The following is a 25,196-nucleotide window of genomic DNA, read 5'->3' as shown; positions in this document are numbered from 1 at the left end:
GAAGTAGCCTGCTCGACCCAAGCATCTCTCTTTTTCTGTGATTTTACAGAAAAATAGGCAATCACAGTAAAAATGCCAGGGCTCATTCTACAGGACCAGGGCATTGCAGAAGAATGTATTAAGAAGAAATTTATTATTTCTATACATGTTTTGGCTGTCAAACTTCCATAATGCCCCTTTATGTTTTATGTTTTTATTCATTTCGCAGACGCTTTTATCCAAAGCGACGTACAATTTTTATAACCTATAGGGCATGTTGTGATCTGTGGGGGAAACTGGAGTACCCGGAGGAAACCCACGCATGCATGGGGAGAACACGCAACTCCACGCAGAAAGGCGAGTTTTGAACCTGCGACCTTCGTGCTGTGAGGCAACAGTGCTAACCACTGCGCCACCATGCAGCCCTTTAATTAGTTAATTTAAAAATATTTAATTGAAGCATGGTTGAAAAGCAGTGTCTGACTTTCAATGGTTACATTTTATTGAATATTTATTTATTATAACTTTTGTGATCAGTTTGTTTCTGTGACCGTTGTGGAATTTTCCTTTCATTGAGTGAAGGGTACCAACAATTTTGTCCTCATTTGTAGGTGGAGGAGAATATTCTCATGTTCAGCCTGCACAAAAAACTCAGAGCGACCAATTATAATCAGAAATAATGATTAAAAGATGTTATTTTCAAAGAATAACACCTTCAAACTAAACCAAAGATTTAAATCTGACTTTTTAGAAGAATGCTACATCCATGTTTGGAGGGTGTGACAAAAATGCAGATTTTGCTTTGGAGCTTAATTCTTTTTTATTTGTTCATCATTTAAACTAAGCGCCAGGTATTGATGAGCCTGTTTTAGGTAACACAGACAAATCTCACAAAGCAAAAGTATAATAATGATTTAACCCTACATGACCCCAGGCAACGTGTGTATTTTCCCTCAGATCTCGATCAAAGCTAAACTTTGTGAAGCATGAAATACATCAACAGATAATTTAGAGATGTTTCCTCAGGGCTTTTGTTGTTGAAGGCCTGGATGTCTGTGTGGCTTTAGATCATTTCACTAAAAGGCTTAACCTGTTCCAAAAGCTGAAGAAAACATTATGCACACACGCATTCCTTAAACGAAATTACGGAGAAAATTACCAGAAATGCAACACATCTGAAAATTCAAACCAGCTTTCACACAAGCTTTGCCAATCAAATTGATTACAGCTCTGCTACTCCCAGGGTATCGTTGGCCAGTTGGAACAGCAATTTGTTGAGAAAAATTACCTAATCTGTTGAGCTCGGCTTCTAATGAGACCAAACTGTTCTTGTGTTTGTTAGAGCTTGTTAGCTAACATGTGCACACAGAGAAGATGTCAGCTTCTGTCAAAACATTATTTACAAGTCACACCATGTAACTTTTGTAAAGTGTGGTGTTCATTTAAGTGATTTTGATCCTGTTGTGTGCTGGCTAACAGTCAAAAATAAAGATCAAATCTTGTTCTGAAGGCTTCAGCTAGGACTCTGTTTCTGGAAAACAACAGTTTATCAAATGCTTCACAACAAGATGTAAAACATTCAGCTTGTGATGCAAATTTTCCTTTCAGACAAACAGAAAATATCCTGGTAAATTATGTCTCGTTCACAAACAAACTCAAAGTTCAAAGGAACAGTTGTGATATGGGTGCAGGAAGAAGCTTAAATGAAACAGAGTTCGAAGGTAAGCAACTGAATGACAAGATGAACATTAGAGCAGTCGAGGAAAAACAAAAGCTTTTCCAGTGATTGAAGGATTGTTGCAGAAAATATAAACGAAGAAGACAAAAAGAAGCAGCAGCAGCAGCGGTGAAATGGTTTGAAACAAGAGTGCATAAAGGGAGGCAGATTGGGACAAAAAACTGACATTATAGAAGAAACCCATTGGGCTGCAACTGTCTGTGACAGGTTGTAAATGGTGTTCACGAGGTACACTTACTGTAAAACGCATCTAAAACCTTCAGGAGAATTCACAATTTCCTTGAGTGAATCAAAATACTTGGGCCTCGCTAGACTTTTGAGCACATTCAAAAAATAATGCAAACATTTTATCCTGAAACAAATAGTGCCGATCGTGGCTAAAGAAACCAGTCTGGAACCATTCTCAACTTAGTTTTTATGCAATGTGAGACAGTGCAAGGTGAGGTTGTTGGACATCCATCCATCCTCTTCCGCTTATCCAGGTTGGGTCGCGGGGCAGCAGCCTAAGCAGAGAGGCCCAAACTTTCCACTCCCCAGTCACTGCGGCCAGCTCCTCTGTGGGGATTCTGAGGCGTTCCCTGCCCAGCTGAGAGACACAGTCCCTTCAGTGTGTCCTGAGTCTTCCTTTAGGTCTCCTCCTGGTTGGAGGTGTCACTTCAACTGGCTCCTCTTGTAGTGGAGGAGCAGCAGATCTATTCTGAGCCTCTCCTGGACGACCAAGCTTCTCAACCAATCTCTAAAGCCAGGTGGACACTGCAACCTTTTCACTCGAAGTGTTTAACTTCAGCTCAAACTGTACGACCATCTCGCAGAGCTCTCACGAGTCACGTGCTCAGTTCTCGGTTGCAATCTGACTGCTCACACTACGTCTGGAAGCACCACGTTGGACCTTCAAATATGCTAAAAATAGCCGTTTTTACACAAAACATCTGACTTTTTATTGTGTTGTCATTGATGTATGTTGCCCTTTGGGAGTGCCGTAGGAGGAGGACACACAGGGATTTATGGAGTTGGAGGAGGAAAACGAAAGAAGGAAAATAAATCAATGTCTTATCAGTTTAATTTGTTATAAACATGACAAACACGCTTTCTTGACAATCATTGTCATTGTGTGTGAAAAAAAGTGTATAAATAGAAATGAACGACATGTGTTAATAGGAAAATAGCTGGCGCATCATGCTGACGCGTGTTTGTGCATGCGCCGTGAGCGGATCGGGTACTTTTTGGGTCGTGGCCGCACGCAGCGCCGCATCAACAGTGCGATGCACTCACGAGGGTCAAGCACAAAATCAAACGCATGATAAATCCACGTGAGCTCACGATTGCTGATCGGGAGCTGGTCACGTGGTGTTAATTGCATCTCATTGCCCACTGTATACTACAGTGCATATAGTGCAACATTCACCCCGATCTCGTAGAATATTGCACGAGGGGAAAATCGGCTTGAAAAGTCGTACAGTGTAGGCTATGCCCGGTTTAAGGGAGAGCCCAGACACCCTGCAGAGAAAACTCATTTCATCTGTGATCTCGTTCTTTCAGTCACTACCCAGAGCTCATGACTGTAGGTGGCGTTGGTGGCCAATGCCAAGAAACTGAAACATAGTAGCAATAGTAATACTGTTTCTTCCTAAAATGCAAATCCATTTCTTAGTATTTTAAACAAAAACATTTATAATGATGCAATTATTGCAGAAAAAAATTACTCTGATATTGTACTGCTTATTCCCTCCCCCCACCCCCCCACCCCCCACCCACACACACACACAAATTTAGGATGGGATTTTTTGCCCCTGACTGGGAGAGGTGATTACAGAACGAGAACTAGGAGAGAAAATGTGGAGAACCATGCACAGACCATTCCCATGTCATGTGGGCCTGTTGATATTTTGGAGAATTTCGGACTGATGTCCACGGAATACTACTAGATATCTTTAAATGTGTAATTTCTTTTGAAATGAAAACTATACTTTGGATGTCTTCCACATGAATAGAGAAAAACTGGTAAATATTTATGCAGCATTATATTAGTGTGGTGGGTTTCTTTAAATGGAAGAGGTGACGGCATTACTAAATCAGAAACGGGATTCATAGCTTATTGGAAAAATGGGCCTCATAACGATCAAAAACCTAGAATATTTAAGGAAAAATTCAATATTTTTTTCTAATGAATGAATGAATGAATTTTCTGTTTTTGCATGTGTTTTTCAATTTAATTTAGCAAAAAACGTTATAGCATGTTTAAGTTGCCTGTGTATATTGTACATTCCAAATAATGAAACTGATAAAATACAAAAAGAACCAGGAGAGCTAATGAGTTGATGGGATGCAGGTGTGAGGAAGTTAAACAGTCCAGGAACACAAAAGGAGAAAGCCATCATAAATAATGCTAATCAGATAACTGCTGTCATGAATCAACTCGTGAGGCCTGTGGGATGTGAAATCCGCACCAGTCTGGTTCATCTGCACACCAGGAATTAACCGCAACAACAATGAGAACCCACTTTGAGGACACCCAGATATTTCTCTCATTACAAACATGTCACCAATTATTAGAAACTAATATAAATGTGACCACATGGATGTCAGCAGGACCGCACGTGGTGGGAATAATTTAAAAGTTCTCCTCACATCAGTTTACATTAAGTGTCACAAGAAGGAGCGGGCAGTGCCTGACCGTCCTAATCCAATGCTTGAAGAGCACAACAGAACATTTGAGCAGAATGACAATAACTCACATATACATTAGTATCTGCCCCCTCACAGATTTCTTCTGATTTAGCTTTTTTTGGCCACACATTTAAATTGTTCAGTTCAATAAATAAATGAACAGTTTGGTTTTGACATATATCAAATCACTTCAGAATAACCTGTCTAACATGAAGCAGGCTAAATGATCTCAAAAAGTAAAACATGTTCCAAAGCAATCTAAAAACAAAAGAACCAAGAACGTTGGTTATGTATTGTAACCCCAGATTCTATGAGTCTAGTCGCAGCCCTTAAGCGAGCTGCTATTGGAAGGGTGATCTCAGCATCAGCCAATCATGAAGAGCTTAAATGTACGCCTACCACGTGGGCACCCCTTGTGGGTTATATAAGTGGAGCGACTCCATTGCTCGCCTCCGATGGCTCTTAGTCCTAACAGAACCAGTGGGGCCAAGTGGCTTAAGGGCTGCGACTAGACTCATAGAATCTGGGGTTACAATACGTAACCAACGTTCTATTTCGTCTAGTCTTAGCCCTTAAGCGAGCTGCTATTGGAATAAAGCGCAGCTGGATGGGTTTACGCCACACTGGTTAGCTCAACCAATGGACACACCCAACATGTCTCCTTTTAGTGGGGGTAGCTCAGCCTCAGCCCAGGGCTTAAAAGGCTGAGGCAGCCAGAGAGAAGAGTGGGGCCACCACTAAAAAATATCATCCACAAGAGGATGAAATTCATTCAAGCAGGGCTAATGAGGTGCCATAATGCGTTCACTCAGCCTGCTGAGGTCCAAGCACTGAACGAGTGATGGATCCTGAAGACACATCTCGTAAATAATAACGAGTAAAGGAACAGGGTGAAGCCCATGAAGCAGCCTGACAAATGTCTTCCATCGACACACCACTGTGGGGCGCCACAGAAGAGGAAATCCCTCTGGCTGAGTGAGCCCTGAGTGTCTCAGGAGGATGCAGCCCCGATGATGTGTAAGCGAGTGAAATGGCGTCACATAGCCAGAGTCAAAGGCGCTGGGCCAACAGCGCGTGCCCAAGGGAAGACTCCCTGTAGTGCACAAACAGGCTTTGTGAGCGGCGAATCCCTGAAGTGCGTGACACATATCGTGCGAGCGCGCGCACCGGGCAGAGAAGAGGGGAAGCCATGGACGTAATTTTGGGTGGGGGGGGGGGGGGGGGGACAGGGGGGACATGTCCCCCCCACTTTTTCCAAAGTCAAGCGTTGACCCCTGCATTTTTCACCATCCAAAAACAATATTACGCTATATTAAATTGACACTGGTTGAGCTCTAGGACCAAGCAGAAAACAACTGTTTGTGTTGAAGCCGGTTTCCCATTAGAACATACTGTAAAGATACACCCTCCCACCCCCGTGTCCCCCCCACTTCTAAAGTGAAAATTACGTCCATGGGGGAAGCCGCCTCCTCCTCTGAATTATGGGGAGGAGGAAAAAGTCCAGCCAATGAAATTGACCTGGATTTGAAGGAAGCATTAATGTTTTTCGGGCACAAAGGCTGGGTTGGGGCAGAAAACAGCAGACCCGCCATCTGCCCGGATCCTGAGGCATGCGGGAGCCACTGAGAGGGCGGTTTGGTCGCTCACTCTCGTGACTGATGCCAATGCCAGCAGCAAGGCAGTTGTAAGTGACAGGAACTTGAGTGAGACCTGGTCCAAGGGCTCAAATGGGGCTTCAGATAAGCCACGCAGAACCACCGTTAGATCCCACTGGGGAATTAGCGGACGGGACACAGGTCTGTTCCTTCTGACACCTTTTAGAAAACGTTTTGTGAGGGGATGATCGAAAACAAACCTATCACCAAAACCCTGATGACAGCATGAGATAGCTGCAGCATATGTCTTAACAGTGCTGAATGCGAGCCCCCTGTCCGTCCGTAGCTGCAGAAACGATAGGACATCCGCCAGCTGGCAGGAGAGCGCTTGAACATTCCGCTCTGTGCCCCAGTTCTGGAAAGCTGCCCATTTAGCAGCGTAAGATGCAATGGTAGAGGGCGCCCGCGCACTCTGAATCGTGATGACCACATCATGCGGCAGCCCAGAAACCCCTAATCGAAACCGCTCATCGGCCAGACCCACAGCCGATGGCTTATTTCCGGAGGATGTCTGATTATCCCATCCGCCCGGGGAGGGGTGTCCTCCCTTCGCGGGAGTCTCCACGGGGAGCCGGACAGTAGCGCTTTCTGGTCCGGAAGCCATGACGCGGACAAGTGTCTGGGAGCCACCAGAATTACCGAGAGCTGTTCTGACCGAACTCGGTCCAGGAGAAGGGGAATCAGAGGGACTGGTGGAAACGCATAAAGGAGCGTTCGAAGCCCGGGCTGGTGTGAGAAGGCGTCCGCTCCAGCGAGGTTTGGTCCCGGAGACTCAGGGAAAACCACAGGCGACACTGAGCGTTTTCGCGAGCCGTGAACAGATCCACACGGTTCCCCGAACTTTATCCAAATCTGTGATATCAGCGCGGGATGCAGACGCCAGTCGGAGTCGCGGGGACCCCCTCTCGACAGGATGTCTGCCGCTACATTCAGGATCCCCGGAATGTAGGTGGCACAGCAGGTGGACATGTGCCCAACACAGTAAATCTGTGGCTATGCGCAATAGAGGGGGGGATCGAACTCCCCCTTGGCGATTTATGCAGGCTGCCGCCACCTGGTTGTCTGTGTGAACTTCGACATGACGGCCATCGAGAAGGGCAGCGAAGTGCATGAACACATTCCTCATTGTCATAAGCTCCAACACATTTATGTGCTCGTGCGTGTGGGAGGGCCAGCGATCTGCCGCGTAACAAGCACGTGCCCTCCACCCCAGACAGTGACGCATCCGTAAACACAGATACGTGTGACGCAGGACGTCCGATGGGAATCCCGTGTGAGGGGATGCAGGGATTCCCCCAGTGAGCGAGGTCCCCGCCCACTGAGGGGGGAACCCTCAACATACGTCTCTTCTGACGTATCGGGTGTACCCGGAGGCAGATGAACCAACTTTGCAAGGGCGCCTCGAGTGCAACAACCCCAGCAGCACCACCGAGTGGGCTGCAGCAATCATGCCCAGAAGTCTCATGACTAACAGGGCTCTCACGATCTCGCGGGGTTGCACACGGGAGATCACCGTGGTGAGATCTGCCGCTCTCACCGGCGACGAACGTGCTCTCATTAGAGAGGCGTTCAGCTCCCCCCCCCCCCCCCCCCCCCCCCGAGAAACATAATCGACTGGGATGGAAGAACAGAGTTCTTCCCCCAGTTTATTGAAAACCCCAGGGTTGACAGATGCTCTGTTAACCTCCTGGTTTGCACTGACGCCCCGTCCTCGGACCGGGCGCATCGGAGCAGATCGTCCCGGTAAAATAAAACCCTCGTTTCCGCCGTGCGCAGTGGCTGCAGCGCGGTCTCCGGACATTTGTAGAAAGTGCGCTGGGCTAGCGAGTAGCCGAAAGGGAGGCATTCGTGCGCGCGTTCCGACAGCGGACGTGTGCTCGAGGTCACGTGAGCAACGTCTGAGGATTGGTTTCGCGCCCTTACCGCCATCGCTCGTACCAGAGAACTGGGAGCGACCCATGGAGGGCTGTGCTCGAAAGAGCAAGTGTGAAACAGCTGGAAGAGGCTGATCCGCACCGCAGAGCGTGGAGTCCATGAAGGACGAGTGGGAGCCGGGCCCGTGCACAGGAACGTCAAAGTGCCAGCGGATGGAGCCGCGCAATGTGCGCGCTTTGCGCGTGGTCGCGACAGCGCCATGACATCCCGTCCCACCCAAAGTTGTGGGGGAAGCGGGATGAGTCGGGCCTGGCCGTAGGCTGGGGGCGGTGCGCAAATGGAGCGCACCCTTACAGCTACCCGTGTAACATGACCGAGTCCGACTGTGTGAACATGCAGATGTGCTGCAGTGCTTGGTGCGGGGAACATCATGTGTGAGGATTCGGCAGAAGGTTCTGCAGAGGACTGTAGGATTGTGCTCTCGATGTGACGTTTTTTGGGTTTTTATTTCAAAACCAAAATAATTCACAGAGTTAACATTGCAGCCATAAGCACACATATTCCCCCCAACGAGTCGTTTTCGTGGTTGTTTTTGGCGAGGTTCCTGTGACTGCCAAGGCTGTGTCTGCTGGCTCGTTCGGAACCGTTGGCCGCCAACTCCCTGGTCCCGCCTCAGCGGGAGGCCGGCTCCGCGGGGCGGGCCGTGCAGCTGGGCGCATGGAGTTTCCGCGCCGTTCGTCCCATCCTCTGGGGGAACGGCCGGAGTGCAGGCTGACCGAGAGTGGACCAGGTCTCGCACCGTGGCTGAAAGTTCAGCTGCTGAGCCCTCTAGATGATGCTCGTAAGATGGGGACCAAACAGAACGTCAGAGGTGATGTGGCCTTCCAGCATCTCTCTGTGCAGGTGTTCAGGAATGGAGGGCAGGGCCATGAGCCACAAGGCCGCTGGATAAGGGTCTGCCAGGCAGCAATGCGAGCAGAACCGGTGAGTACAGCAGCGCACAGATTGAGGATGGCATCAGCAGTTTTAGTAATGATGGTTTTTGACTCGACAGGAGAGTCAAGCTCCTCCACCATTTTGGAAACGCCAAAGGCGAGAAGGCGATGTTATTTCCTGCAGCGCCGGTCTGGAAGGCGCACTGGTGTGCGCGATCGGCGAGCTGCCTCAGCAGCTGGTCATGCTTAGTGGGAACTGCTCGCGGTCCAGTGAGGTGGTTCTTGACGCCACACAGCGAGGCCAAGTCCGGCTCCAGTGGAGGAACGGATGGCCAGCCCTGGTCGGAGAAGCCCTCGACCTTGGTAATGGGCGCATATGTGGAAATTGGCGCCTCGAGCCTGGCAGGCTCGGAGAAGGCGGCGGACCAGCAGCTCATGGCAGCGGGGAAGTGCGGCCAGACGGGGTCTGGACAGCGCGTCTGTGTTGCCCCAAAAATTCCCACCAATTCATCCGCCTCAGGGGAGCCGGTTCTGGAACGGCTAGCCACCTGCGGGTCGCAGCCGCGGAGATGATGGCGGGCAGCTCCTGGAGCAGTGCTCTAACTGCTGGCAGGGAGGAGCGAGAAACCACTGGGGCAGAAGGACCCGCTGAGCGAGGCTCGTCGACCTCCGTGTTGTACAGGAGGGAATAATGGCTGCGGCAGCCAGCCTCGTCGTGCTCCTCACGAGGCTCGTCGACCTCCGTGTTGTACAGGAGGGAATAATGGCTGCGGCAGCCAGCCTCGTCGTGCTCCTCACGAGGCTCGTCGACCTCCGTGCTGTACAGGAGGGAATAATGGCTGCAGCAGCCAGCCTCGTCGTGCTCCTCACGAGGCTCGTCGACCTCCGTGTTGTACTGGAGGGAAAAAGGGCTATGGCAGCCAGCCTCGTAGTCGACCTCCGTGTTGTACAGGAGGGAAGGGCTATGGAAGCCAGCTTCGTCGTACTCCTCGCTGTCGATGACATCGTCCAATCGGTAGGAGCCAGCCGGCTCCTGGCCGACGTTGAAGAACCGTAACGCCTTGTCCAGCGAGTACGTGCCAGCCACCGGAATTTCCTCGTCGGTGGAGGGGGTGAAGTACTCGACCCGGCGGACCTTTTCAGCCACGGGCAGAGCGGTACAAAACGGGCACGAGGCCTGGGGGTCAAGGCCAGGCCAGCGTGGTGAGCCCCGAGACAGACCTCACACTTGGCGTGCAGGTCGCCGCTGGAGATGGAGCCCGTCTGGCAGGCCGGGCAGGTCCTGGCGTCGCTGGACATGGTCGGTGAGTAGATTTTTCTTGTATAATTGCTCTTAAAAGAAGCTCTTAAGCTTGGCGTGAAGAGAAAACGGAGGCGAGCAGTGGAGTCGCTCCACTTATATAACCCACAAGGGGTGCCCACGTGGTGGGCGTACATTTAAGCTCTTCATGATTGGCTGATGCTGAGATCACCCTTCCAATAGCAGCTCGCTTAAGGGCTAAGACTAGACGAAATAGAACATTTGAAGCACCTAAAGGGTCTCACTTGGTTAAGGTTGAGGTTATAATTCAACAATAATAAAGTGTCTGGGGTAGAAGTGGTATCTGGGAGATTTCCAAGGCCAGAATCTGTGCTGAATAAGGAATGACACAAAGGTTTTTCTCACATTTGTGATCAAAAGCATCGGGATTTTCTCCAAGACCTTTAGGAAATTATTCTCCTGTGTTTACTCAGATCACACTTGCCTGAGGTTGACAAGGAAAAATGCCCTGTTTATTCCAACAATGCATTGTTCCTGAATGACAGCAGCAGTTTTATCTGCATGCGTCAACCCTGCAGCTGCCCGTCCCGGATACAAGGGGGAAAACAAGCGACTCATGGTCCAAAGAACAGGCAGGGGAACCACTGAACACTAAAATAGATCATTTATTTGAAGGAGCAAAGACAACGCTAAAAGTTCAAGTCTTCAGAGGCTGAAGGAGTAAAAAAACAACAACATTAAAGCAGTCATAAAAACTGTCTAACACCCTGTGCATCACCAGGGGCGGGACGGAGTTCAGTACAAGGAGCCACCTCTTGGCTCCAGCGGGCAATGTTGACCCACGTAGCTGGGACCAAGTCTGCTCCACCTTGTCCTTTGGGTGTCAGGCACAAAGTCGACCTCCTGCAGCAACCTGTCTGTGCTGCCGCCATGGCTCCAGCATCGTCCCCTCGCCCACTGGCTGCTGCGCACACTGCCAGTCTCTCCGCAGCCCCCTGGCACAGCTCCGCTCCTTGGACACGTCATGCCCTCTCGGCCCAAGACCCTAACAAGACGCAGAGGAACCAGCACCAAAATTGCGCCACTCACATTGGGGAGGAGAGGGCAACCCACAATCCTCCACACTTGGCCACTTGTCCACATCCCGGGACAGTGCTCCAGGTGCCGATCTGCATTCCAGGGTGGTCGGTCATTCGTGTCCTTGCCAGAGACGTCACCGTCCAGTGTCCGTCTCTTGCTCTCAGACCTCATGCACATCTCTGGTGTCTGCTGCTCTCCTGGACTCTTTCCTCAGTTCCTCTTTTACCTAGTTTTGAGTCCATTGCACCTGTGGGGATTCCACATCTGTTCCCATTTGTTCCAATTAGTGTCTCTGGGAGGTACCACAAAGGGAAAAACCATTCAAAACACAAAATAAGCATGTCAACAATAACACAAATCATGCAACTTCAAATACCAAAATGGCAAATACAAACATATCATGCAACTTAAACTAAATCCAAACTTTTCCACTTTGTGACACATGCACTAGCTATGCATGCTAATGACTGGAGCGACACTCTCAGAGAAATCACCACAGTGGACAATCTGCATTAATGTATGTGTAATCAGTCAAATTGATTCAGACTGAAACACATGTGGATGAGCCTGCAACATCTGGCAAACAGATTAAATCCAGTGGTCTGTGGTTATGATGGAGGGCAGATGTATGAAGCTAACTTCATGGGATAGGCCCCTTTCCCCTTCATATTTAACACAATCAGCCCTAATTACCAGCAGTGTTGGGAGTAACGCGGTACAAAAGTAATTAATTACTGTAATGCATTGCTTTTTGCTGTAATGTGGAAATGTAAGGCATTACAGGGAAAGATAATGGTAATATTTACTCGGTACAATTGTCAGTAACGCGGTAATTAAGATGCATTTTTAAACCCAGAATCAAGCTGCGTTTCTTAAAAATTCAAATTGCGGGAAACCCGAAAAAAGTTCCAGTATCTGTATATATGACGTCATTTATGGACTCAGCTTTGCAGGCAGAGAGGACGCAGCGGTAACGGCTCAAATGCTGCAGCTGCGTCCTGCACGCGGCCGCAGTAACATTCACAAAATCGCTCCACTAAAACAAAATAATTCACCTGCGATCGTTCATATCAGCGCATGTTCTCTGGTATTCTGTACTTTTCTGATGTGCTTTGCCTCAGCTGAGTTTATCTGGGCTCCGGTGATTTCAACTCATTGCTGCTGGAGCGCCGCACATGTGAAGATCCCTTTGGCTGATTAGTTAGAAAGTAGGAAATCTAGGAAACAGTTTTTCTGGAAGAAGGAGAAAACATGCAGCATGCAGGAAGGTCAGAGAGAGAAAGGGCAGGAAATTATTCAAATAAAATCAAGAAAACAAACTAAGTGCTTGAAAAGAAAAAAAAGTAGGTAGATTTATCCCCAATTCACATTTTTACCAGTGAAAAGCAATAATATACATAAGCATTTAATATTTATACATGTGATAGAATCAGATCACCCCAGAAGTCAGTCCCACATCCAGGGCCGTATCAAGGCATTTGGGGGCCAAGGCAAATATAGGCTCGGAGCCCCCACCACCTCACTCGCTGCTCAGTTAATCTAAGATGGCAGCGTGCTGAGAGTACAGATTGTTGTTGCTTTTATTTAATAAACAATCCTTCTCAAGAACTGTTTTTAACAGCAATCCTAGCTCAGACACCACATCACCTTCCACTGGATGTGTCATGAGTTCACCATGCATCAGATTGCCAAACTTATACTGAAGTTTTGTTGAAAGTAACTTAGAGTAATGCAAAAGTAGTGTAATGCCTTACATTTTAAAATCAGTAATATTGTAATGTAATGAATTACTTTAAAATGAGGGTAACAAGTAATAAATAATGCATTACAGTTTTGAAGTAACTTGCCCAACACTGATTACCAGAGTGTATATTTAGTCCATAAAAACAGAAAATAATCCTGCTTTTAGCCTTTAATATAACGTAACTTTGACCGTTTGGTGAATTAAGCTAATGAGATGTAATATGCTTCTTAATAAGATCCAGAATTTTTTGACAGAACCAGAATATTTTTCTTATTTGAATTAAATAAAAATCTTCTTTTGGTATAAAAATATAAAATCTATAGTAAAGATTTTTTTCCCTCTCTTACTTTTTCCGCAAGCTAATGCCTCATATTTGATTCAGGTATTAAGTAACGTAGGGCTTTAATTTTATTTATTTGTGTGATTTATTTCAATATTTGGCTTAAATGCTAAAGGGACAAAATAACTTACCTATTCAGTCTGAGAGATTATGTTTGTGGTCTCTGAAAGCACTTAGTGCATTAAGAAACACAACTCTAGCCTGATGGAGCATCCCAATCTTTTCACTAAGCCTTTCAGGTTTTTAGGTGTTTTTTATGTCACTGATTCAGCTCAGATTAAACTAGCCAGAATCCCACTCTTTATGTCTGACGTGATTTAAAAACTTTAAATCTTACTGCAGTTTGTCTTGCTCTTTGTTTTGCAATAAAAATATTCTCTCTTCTGCAGCGATAGACAGGTGGAAATTGGAAAAGAAACTCACTGGAAAGGTTGAGTGAAGTGGTTTGTTTTTAACACCTGCAGCAATAAAGAGGTTGGAAAACTGAGCAGAATTCTTACAGTTTTCACTCCTTTTCACACACAAGGCTGTTTCGTTTCATTTCATTTTATTGAGATCCTCATTAGCTTCTGACTAAGTGCAGATGCTAGTCTTCCTGGGGTCTCATACATTTTCATACACTTGTTTACATAAGACAATACCCTATACACACACACACACACACACACACACACACACACACACACACACACACACACACACACACACACACACACACACACACACACACACACACACACACACACACACACACACAATGGCTGTCATGTTGGTTTTGAGGTTTAGGCTTGTTGTAACTGCTTTAGGGAAAATAAAAACAAATGAAGTCACTAGTTTTACTGAGGATATTGTGTGAGTGTCACCTTGTGAAAAAAAAAACTTTTTAAATAATCACTCTTCTCTGACCTGCATCACTCACAGACCACATCATTATTTAATAATACCAATGAACGTTTTTCTGAACTTCTCTCAGAGATAGAGCTGAAAAAATCCCAGGGATGTGAAGATTGTTTCAATAACACAAAATGAGCATTTCAATAACAAACCACCAATGATAAACGCATTAGCCTTACAGACTCTGACATCTGCATTGTGTGATCTTGGATCCAACTATCATTACCCACTGTCTGCCCCCCTAAAAGTCATCAGCTGGATTTAACTAAGCAGGTAGGAGCCTCCTATTGGATGATTACAACATGGGCGATTATCTTTCAGCTGGCATCAAGTTATTTAACCCCAACTGGTTACTTCTCATTTCTTAAACAACCTTATGGAAAGACATCTGGTGGTCCAGATGGACCCTGTTCCAGAGTGATGGAAGGATCAGGGTAAGAAAAGAGGCAGATGAAGTGATGCACCCATCATGCCTAGTGCCTACTGTACAAGCCTGTGGGGGCAGTGTTATGATCTGGGGTTTCTGCAATGGGTCAGGTCTAGGTTCAGCGACAGGATGTGCTCCAAGAATGAGGTCAGCTGACTACCTGAATATCCTGAATGACCAGGTTATTCCATCTTCCCTGATGACACGGGCATATTCCAAGATGACAATGCCAGGATTCACTCAAATAGTGAAAGATTGGTTCAGGGAGCATGAGACATTGTCTTCACTCATGGATTGGCCACCACAGAGTCCAGACCTTAAACCCATTGAGAATCTTTGGGATGTGCTGGAGAAGGCTTTGTGCAGTGATCAGACTCTACCATCATCAATGCAACATCTTGGTGAAACCTTAATGCAACACTGGATGAAAATGAATCTGGTGAAATTGCAGAAGCTTATTGAAACACCGCCACAGACAATGTATGCTGTAATCAAAGCTAAAGGGGGTTCAACCAAATATTTGAGCGTCTTACTATCTTTTTTTGGTGGTGACAGTTTTTTTTTGGCCGGGCGGTGTGTGTTTGTGTTTTCTGTGTTATGTTTATAGTGAGTTCACTCATGGGCCTGCCAGCCTTTTCACTAACTCAGTGAGCTTTGTGGTGTGATGGTGTGAGCTCATTATTAATTTAAAGAGGTTCAATATGTTTGAAATACTCATGACTAATTTTAGGAAAATCTACATGACACTGAACTTAAATAAAAAGTTGTGTGTTTGTCTGATAAAACAAATCCACAGACTAAAATGCTTTTTGAATAACATACTTCAGAACAGCTGTTGTTATGTTGTTATGTTTTCAGAAATTGATTTGTAGCCTAATTGTGTAGCAAACAACAACCTAATCAACAGATAACTTCGCTCTCTGACAAACAAAAGGATCATGAAGTTCCTGCAAAAAATGAAGGCAAATCTGACGATTTTAAACAATGTTCCCTGCTTCCTCTTAGCCGCCATAAATACGGAGCATTCCCCAACAATAGAACAGCCTTTATTGGAAGTGGCATTTAAACATTTGAGAGGACCTCGGATTATCTACGCAGAAATCGCAAAACAACGAGCCTCGAAAATATAACAGCCACAGAAGAATAATAGAGAAAAACAGAACAAATGTTCAGAAACAATACGACCCATCGATACGAGAACTCACAGAAACCAAATGAAAAGACAAAGAGTTGAATGCGAACCATCATGAACCCCAAAAGACAGCAAGGGTCTAATGACAAAGAATCAGAGACGGATGATTGGATAAAGGTTTGAAACATTGAGTCATAATGTAACTCCGAAATGACCACACTGGCTCGGCTTCCTGACGACAGGCGCTTCTCTTGTTTATTAAACGCCGTGAAAACTACACACAGAAAAACAGTAGCTTCAAAACTTCATTCTTTGAAGATAAATATATGCTTTAGCAAGAAAAAGAAATACCTCGTGGCCGCGTGCCACTTCGGAGGTCCAAATTCAGTACAATCAGTCTTCCTGTTTCTAATTAACACACAAAATAAGTACAATACTACACATAGCAAATATTTACAATATTACACACAAACACAACAAGTTACCTGAGTAATTGGCAGCGCAGGTGCTGCAGATGGCTCAGACAAAGCGGTTTCCCTGTTTCTCGAGTAATTGGCAGCGCAGGTGCTGCGGATGGCTCAGACAAAGCGGTTCTCGTGCTTCCTCATACACATACAAGTCACATCTCACATCTCACATCACTTCTCGCGGTAACTCGGTGAGGAAGATACCACTTGTTCCAAAATAAAAGACACAGATTTACGATACAAACAAATATTATATATTCTAACTTCTGGAACCAAATTTGAGTAATTTTATGACACTTACACTCCCACCAAATCACCCCTTACTTTCTTAAGGTGATTTTCTAAGTAGTGTCATTGTTAGAGTCTGTTTTAGTATACTCGTCAGTCTCAAGTAAGGTCACGACTTTGTGAATAGGTCTTTCTAGATAGATTATCCTTGTCAGTGGTTTTCCTTTGTCAAAAGTAGTTTCACTAGTCTTTAGTTTCACCTTTCGAACCTTGTCATCTGGGCTCTTCAGAGCTTCTACTACTAGGGCAAGCTTCCATTTACATCTTGGAGCGTTGTCATCCTGTAGTATCACAATGTCATTCATTTGTAGGTTTCGTGTAACTTTATGCCACTTCTGCCGCTGTTGAAGATTTAATAGATATTCTTTCCTCCATCTCTGCCAAATTTCATTTGCCAGATATTGTACTCTTCTCCATCTTTTCTTCAAGTACAAAGCCTCTCTGCAAAATGTTCCTGGAGGGGGGGAGAATAACTGAAGACTTCATTGTTAATATGTGATTGGGAGTTAACGGCTCTGGACCTGAGGGATCATTGAGATGTTCCACACTTAAGAGTCGGCTGTTAATGATGGCCATTGTTTCATAAAAGAGTGTTCTTAGACTAGTTGTATCAAGCCTGCTGGAGGGCTTGTCCAACATTGCTGTTAGTATGCTCCGTACTGTGCGAATTTGACGCTCCCAGATGCCTCCCATGTGACTGGCTGATGGGACATTCATCACAAATTCGCATCCAATGGCTCTTTGGGGTTCTTGGTCCATATGTTTCATGAGTTTCAGAAACTCATTTTTGGCGCCAACAAAATTTGTGCCTTGGTCACATCTTATTTGGCGGACAGGACCTCTTATGGCTATTAGAACCCGAAGAGCATTCATAAAAGCATCAGTTGATAGATCCTCGAGTGTTTCGATGTGCACAGCTCGTGAACATAAGCATGTGAACAATAATCCATATCTTTTGACTTCCTTCCTTCCTTCCTTTACTATGAATGGACCGAAACAATCAACACCGCAGTACGTAAAAGGAGGAGCTGTTTGTGTTCTTACTTCTGGCAAATCTGCCATCTGTTGAACGTTTGTTGCCTTTCGGTATCTTCTACACTTAACACAATGGTAAATGTGTGAAGAGACTAAACTTCCAGATCCTAAGATCCAGATCCCATTTGCACGCAGTTCATTGATAGTCATGCCTCTTCCTTGATGATGTACACGTTCATGATAGTGTTTGACGAGTAGAACTGACAAATGGGACTCCTTTGGAAGAATTGCAGGGTGTTTTACATCAGGATGCAAGGACGATTGGGATAATCTACCCCCTACCCTGAGAACTTCTGATTTATCAAGAAAAGCGTTCAACTGCTTTAGTTTACTTTGCTTGTGCAAAGAATTTCCATGTTGAGATTTGATTTTCTTTATTTCCTCAGAAAAAACATCGTTTTGCACTAGCTTGATCATGAATAGCTCAGTGTCTTTTCTCTCTTCAAGATCAGTCTCTTTGTTTGTCTTTTGTTGAATACCTCTGTACTCTTTGATGAATCGTTTTAGTCTGGCTATAGCTCTTACAGCTTTCATCCAACTGGAGAACTTCTTTAGACGCTCTAGCAGTGGGTTTGCTTCCTTTGAACACACTGAATGTGTATGACCTCTACCGAGTTCTGGATCTGTTTCCTCAACTTCTCCCACCATTTCCTCTTTGACTGGAAGATCTTGTCTCAAAATGTCTTCCTGAGAGACTGGATTGTCGTCCGTTGCATGCTCGGAGAAATCAGATTCCAAAGCCCTTATTACATCAGCTGGACTAACTTCCTTTACTTGAGTTTTGCATACAAAACACACTTGTTGCTGGAGGTTCACTGTGGGTTGTGGCGCAGGAGTTACTTCACAAACAATGATCCTGTGACTTGTGCCAATGACATCACTGTCATTTTCAATCTGAGACGAGCAGCCAACTATGCTCCAGCCGAGATCAGTTAACTGTGCGTATGGTTGGTTGTCCTTGCCCGCAATAACCTTTCGTGGTAGGAGGGCTTGTTGACAATTGTATCCAATAAGTAGACCAACTTTACATTCAAGCAAAGGAGGTAGTTTATCTACTAGGCTTTCTAGATGAGCCCACTTTAAGGCAGTTTTAGATGTTGGGATATGTGATCTGTTCACAGGAATAAACTCCCTTGTATAAACTGGTGGTAAGGTGATTCTCTTTTCATGTGTATACCCCCTCACTTGAAGGTTTACCAGCTTCTCACATGGTATAACTGTTGATTTTGCAGACATGGTGAATAGTTGCAGATTGGTTTTACTTTTATCTGTGTCAAGATCTTGAGCTATTTCATCTAAAATAAAGGATGTATCACTCTGAGAATCGAGCAGTGCATACACCAACACTTCCCTGTCAGGGTCGTTTCTAGATGAAACCCAGACAGGTAGTATAGAGGATGTTAACGTATTTGAGGTGGCTTGAGTTGCTCTGTTAGAGATTGCCGTGGCTGGTTCATCTCCTTCTTTGGCGTTTTCTTCGTGTTTGTCTTGAGGGTTATCATCAGTTGCAGGTATTACTCTTTTACATTCAACAAACTTGTCGTCGTGAAGACACGTTGGATGCCTCCTTTGACATTTTTCACATGTGCTTCTTTTATCACACCTTTTCGAAAGATGTCCACCTTTCAAACATCCAAAACACAGCCTTTCCGCTTGTACAAATTTGACGCGTTCTTGGACAGTTTTTTCTCTGAACTTGAAACATTTATCAAGTGAGTGACCCCTTTTCTTACAGAAAAAGCAAATTACAGCATTCACGTGACCTGAGGGGGTTGAATGGTTCGAATTTACTGTTAATGTTTTTGCTTGAATAACTTGGTTACGTAACTGTTTTGGTTTACTTGTTTCCAAAACCTTCAGGGCTTGCATTGAAGCTATGGGATCGCATGCTAAGTCAGCTTCAGTGGATACAAAATCCACAAATGAGTAAAATGGTGGATACTGTCCACTAATATTTTTTCTCATTTCCATGGCTGCACGATTCCATCTTGTCGTCAACCAGTCTGGAAGTTTCAGCAAGAGTTTCTGAATTTCCATACAGTCATTGAGAACATGTAAGGACTGTATCTGTGACATTGCAGCTTCACAACTTTTAAGGAAATCTGCAAAATCTCTAAGCTCATTTCCATCCTTTGAGCTTATTTTAGGCCAACTGTGAAGCTTGTCTCTAAAACATTTTCCCATGATGAACAGGTCTCCAAAGCGCTTTTCCAACACTTCCCAAGCTGCATCGTATGCTGCATCTGTGCCCACTAGGAGAAAGCCTTCAACTGCTCTCTTTGCGGGTCCACCAAGGTACTTCCTGAGATAGTAGAGTCTTTCATTCTTTGGAATGTTTTTCCTGTCAATCAAGGTTTCAAATGACAACTGCCAGTCTTTGAATTTTAGAGGATCACCAGTAAATAGTGTAGGTTCTGGAGTTGGCAGACGGTTAGCGCTTATTGCTTCAGCTAGAACGCCAACTAGATCCAGATTAGACTGTGGCTGATTTGCAGCAGCAGAAACTTGTATGGCTTGAGGGATAAATGGTGGACTTGATGCTTTGAGTGGTTGGCTAATGGTCACCTGAGGTGGTACACCAGGATTTCGTTGAGATTGTTTATGACTGTAGGAACGTTTGGAACAAATGCAGGGCTTGTGGCATCTTGGAGATGAGCTGTAGTTGTAACTTGAGGGGGGACGTTTAATGGGATTCATATAGCTTGGGTTACACTCTCTGCTTTAATGCTCTGTGATGAGCTCTGACTTCCAGAAACACTCTCAGCTTCATCATAAACCTTTACTCGAGCCTTTGCAGCATTTAACCTTTTAACTTCATCCAAACGTTTAATCTTTCTACGCTGCTCTTCTATTTCTTGCAGCCTTTCAAAGTGCTCACGTTCCAATTTCTGTAGCTTGGCTGCTTCCCTCTCCTGTTCTTCCATTACAGCTTGATTCTGGTCCAATGAGGACTCTGTTAAAAGATCTGACTCAACTATACTTGTAGCCTACTGGCTGTAACAAAAAACACAAATTCTTCCCGCTTCTGCTGAATACTAAAGGCCATTATAACTAGAATGATATGAGCTGATTAAGCATCTCTATAAAAACAATGGCAGCTGGATGAGAGGACAGGAAGAGACACGAACGAGTCAAACGTAACCAATTCATGAGCTAAAGATGTTTGTCCTGTGTTGACCTCAGAAGGACTTGTGCTCCAAATTGCCAAATTCAACAAGAGAGTTTTTAATTGTAAATTTGCAAAGAATAAAAAAAAATGAGCAGATGGAACTTTTATCATCATTTTAGATATAACGAACATACACATTTACACCCATCAGAGGAAATATAAAAACCAGAGTGATGGTGTTAGATTTGTTATTTATTTAAACACACACAAGTTCAATGAAAGTAGAACGTTCAGCTTCCCTTGAACTGAGGTAATCGCAGTGGGCACATGTGTGACCTGCCTTGGAAACACAAACTGACGCAGCATTGACACACTCCACTCATCACTCGGTGCAGCTTTTGTCACTCACCCTGGCTGTTGGGTCCCCCTTCTCCCTCTTCACAGTCCGTCATGTTGTTCAGCCTCCCCTCGCCTCTTCAACAGGCTGTGAGTGCTGAGTGAAACTCGCTCAGAAAATTTGCTCTACTTCTGCAGCTTACTAGGTATTTCTTGTGGGTACTCGGATAAATTAAAAAAGCAGTTGGAGTTGGAAAGCTGCGTGTGTCGTATGTTCCTCAACCTGTCGGATGCCCTTCATCTCCCATCAGTAGGAGAGGCTGAGAGCTGCTGCAGGGGGAAGAGTGATGCTGGTGCTCCGTGTCATTCACATGCACGCTCTCTGTCTCTGCACGCCACACAACCCCCCAGTCAGTTTAAGCCCAGTGACTACAGTCATCATGTATTCTGAAGGCATTATCCCTCCCTCTTTCCCTCCATCATGCACGGTGACTATCATCCATTTCATCATGATGGGAGGATGGAGACAGAGGAGGTGCATGTCAGATGTCAAAGTTCTGCTTCCTGAGATCAAAAATCTCCTTTGATGTGCTTTACAGACAGAAGACCAGATTCCACTTCATTACTGTGCATTCATCCTTCCCCACAGCACCCCGCTTCTCCTCCAGCTTCACTGGCTGCCAGTCAACTTCAGGGTTCATTTCAAGATCCTGGTTCTGGTCTATAGGGCCTTACATGGACAAGCACCATCTTAAATTGGTGATCTTCTTAGTCCCTACACCCCCAGCAGGTCGCTGAGGTCCAGTGATCAAAGTCTACTGGTTGTGCAGCACCAGGCTAAAGACCAAAGGTGACAGATCATTTGCTGCTGGGGCCCCCAGACTCTGGAACTCTCTCCCCCTGACCCTGAGATCAGTGGACTCAGTGGTCTCCTTTAAAAAGCAGCTGAAGACTCACTTGTTCAAGCTGGCTTTTGTATGACCTTCTTCACCACTCTCTCTTTATTCTGCTCTCCCCACCTATTCCACCTTCCTCAGGATCCACTGATTTCCCTCTTTCCTATTCACTCGCTCTCTTTCTTAACATTTTTTTTAATCACAACTGTCTATTTTTGCTCATTTTAAATATATTTTTAAACATTTTCTAAGTGCTTTTTTATATTTTTACATTTTTTGTTTTTGTGAAGCGCCTCGTGATTTTTATCTTGAGAGGCACTATAGAAATGATATTTTCTTCTTCTTCTTTTGTCAGATTTCCCCCTTTGCTGCATTTTTCTTTTAAACTTCTTTGTGCCGCAGTGGGCCTTTGTTCAGGAAAGAGCTGGAGGCTGCACTTTATCACTCTGTGAACTTAACTCTCACTAACTCAGCCGTCTGGATCTCCAGGAGGACTTTTGGACTCCTGGACAGCGTGGGAGCCAACCTTTTCAGTTTGGGGCATTTTTTTTTTCAAAACTAACGCAAAGACGTTAAAATCAAAACAAGACGTGAGGAACCTGTGATTGTAAAAGTCTAAATGTGTATTCAATTTTGATTATCAATTTGTAAACAGGCCATCATTCATGTTTTATACGTACGTTTAAGTAATCCACACACCTGTCAAGCTAAAATTATCATGGCCAAAACACAACTGGTGTTTGAACTTAAAAAAAGAAAGAAGAAGCTTCATCTTTTTTTAATGCATTCATATGTACTCTTTGATAAACTCATTCCTGAGTGGGCAGTCTCAGAGTTCTGACAGATGTTTAAGGAGATTTGATTAATCATACCAACAGAAACTAGTTCTCCATGATGCTTAAGGGCCGACCGAGGGTCGACGCTCAGCAGAGGTTAATACCATCTCTAATACATCTTAAAGACACAAGCCTGAGGTTAATGACATCCAGTGACTCAAACAAAACCCAAAGTCTGATCCTGTGGGGTCCTGAAGAAAACTGCACACCTTCAACACCAAACCGCAGACCAGAGAAAGGCTTTTCTAAAAATTCCCACAGAAATGAAATCAATTAACCAGACAGGAGCATGTATATATGCATTTATTTGATGAATTTTTGTTGCACCGCTTTTTAAATGATCTCAACAGAGATTTATTTTATAACGTCACCTGCTCACACATCTGTGACAAAAGCAAATGACACTTGATGTTTGTAATGCTTTTAGAAGATTCTTTTAAAATAGATAAATTCTTCTGCAAACAGGAAAATGTACAACCTCTGCCGACAACAAAAGGTTTTATGGGACTTTAATTGTACCCGTAGACGTGGGTACAAAATGGCGGTTCCCACCACCTCCATCTTGGCCATGCCACACGTCTTGTCACCACCAGACAATCCAAAAATGGAAAAAGAGGTTTTCCACGACCACCAGACGTGCCTTTCCACATGGTTGTTTAAGAAATGAGAAGTAACCAGTTGGAGTGAGAGTGGGAGCAAATAATTGACACCCAGAAACTCTGAACCAATGTAGCTAAAAGCTAACTGAGCTAACCCCTGAAGCTACTGGGTGTTTGGAGCCATTGGGGTTAGCTACTAATTACCTGTGCAAACCCGGAGCTAACCCAAAGCTAATAGAGGTAGTCGGGTGTTTTTAGCTAGAAAAACGTGGACTCAGAAGTGAAACATTAACTGAAAGAGTCGGTGTTTCTGTGGCTTCCCTCAGAGCTCTGGAGGCAATCAGCATCACAGCCACACAGTTCAGCTGCCCCGGTAGATGGGAGCAGCATGAATAATGAAAAGCACTTTGAGTGTCTTTATTTTATAAATCAAATCCACTATTGTTTTAATTAAATGGTGGGAAGCCCACATGTGCGGACCAGGGTACCACTGTGAAATGCGGGACACATGAGGACTCCACAGTGAGGGGCCCAGGAGGGGCCACAGGGGACAGTCCATATATATGGGCCAAGCCCTGTTGGGCCCCTACATGACCCCACATGATGAGACTCGTATGTGCCCTACATTTAAGACAGCTGTGGACAGGGGCATCGGACTGGGGGGGGGGGGGGGGGGGGGGGGGGTACCGTTTACCCAGGGCCCACTGCAGGGAGGGGCCCTGAGACAGCTTTGAATAAAAATGTTTTATTGTTGTTGTTTTTTCCCCCCAACTTACTTAATGTCTTAATAAACTTCCCTTTACCTGGATAAAGAGGTTAAGAAACTGAATTTCGCCTTAAAAATAATAACTGAATAATCTCTGAGACATCTATCACCCCTTAAAAATGTGCAAAGTGGTTTAGTCCACACCAGCGGCCAGGGGCTGCACGGCTGCATGTACAGCTAATGAGACATCGCAGATGCCGACAGCCAGAGCTGGAGGCAGGAGAGTCAGTCATGTCTTTTCCCAAGAAAGGGAAATCTGGCTTCCAGAAAAGAAAAGAAAAGAAAAGAAGGAGAAGGAGAAAAAGTTAATTGAACAGAAGCAAGTATTGACTAGGTTTTTTGTCACCAGTTTCAGTTTGCTAAAAGCCCGTTCACCCCCAGCAACAGTCACAGGTATGTGCAAAATATCCTCAGTCCAATACAAACTTCTCCAAAAATGCTCTGTAATTGCATCCTGTAGATGGCATTAAGCAGCTCAAGAGGAGACCGAATGTGGCACCATATATTGTTCTCAGGTGTAGCATCTCATTCTCAAATTCAGCTGTGAGATCCTTGTAATATTTTCTCATCAGTGCCTGGCATGATATCTTCATCTGCTCTTCAGTCATGTCTGTCATGGTTCATGACGTTAAGCTTTGCTGATATATATTGATATATTAAATACATATGACATGAATTAAACCAGGTTCTCTCTGTGAATGTAATGTACTCTAAATTTTATAATCCCTGCATTATCAGCCAAATTATAAGGTTGTCCGTTTTCAAGATCAAATATAAAGAAATTTAAAATAGGCTTAAAATATCTAACCAAGTCAATAACAATCCTCTAACACCAGTGTCATCATGCTATACGAAAAACAGTGGCAGCTTCTCATTCCTGAGATTACCACGAATCCATCGATACCAAGTTTGTCCTGGTCCATGACTGGGAAGGAGCTGAAATATCCACACAGAATGAACCTGTTTTTACTGCGAGGTCTGCGAATTAATTGGTGGCGGCCGCCCGCGATAATAATTCTGATTAATATATATATATTAATTAGTGTTTTCACTGATAACACCTAATTAATTTATATTTGATCTTGATGGTGAAAGGAAAGGCGTTTAACACTGAACACCTAACATGAATGCAGCTTC

The 25,196-nt window shown here is 44.9% G+C and overlaps 1 protein-coding gene across 4 annotated transcripts in view; it reads right to left on the bottom strand.

The window, feature by feature from the left end:
- Positions 1-21,366, bottom strand: part of slc12a5b (solute carrier family 12 member 5b) — a 52,246-nt gene extending 30,880 nt beyond the window's left edge. For all 4 annotated transcript variants that reach the window (XR_008564297.2, XM_054746043.2, XM_054746044.2 and 1 more), the window contains exon 1: positions 21,036-21,366. Coding sequence is in view for 3 of the 4 variants with exons in the window: in XM_054746043.2 (XP_054602018.2) it covers positions 21,036-21,078 (43 nt within the window). In the remaining variant the exon portion in view is untranslated. The remainder of the gene's footprint in view (positions 1-21,035) is intronic.
- Positions 21,367-25,196: the final 3,830 nt, after the last annotated feature.

Source organism: Nothobranchius furzeri, chromosome 15, assembly GCF_043380555.1.
Source record: "Nothobranchius furzeri strain GRZ-AD chromosome 15, NfurGRZ-RIMD1, whole genome shotgun sequence".
In the NCBI taxonomy this organism is placed as follows: domain Eukaryota; kingdom Metazoa; phylum Chordata; class Actinopteri; order Cyprinodontiformes; family Nothobranchiidae; genus Nothobranchius; species Nothobranchius furzeri.
The sequence above is the reverse complement of the archived record's forward strand: the minus strand, read 5'-3'. Positions and strand labels throughout refer to the sequence as shown.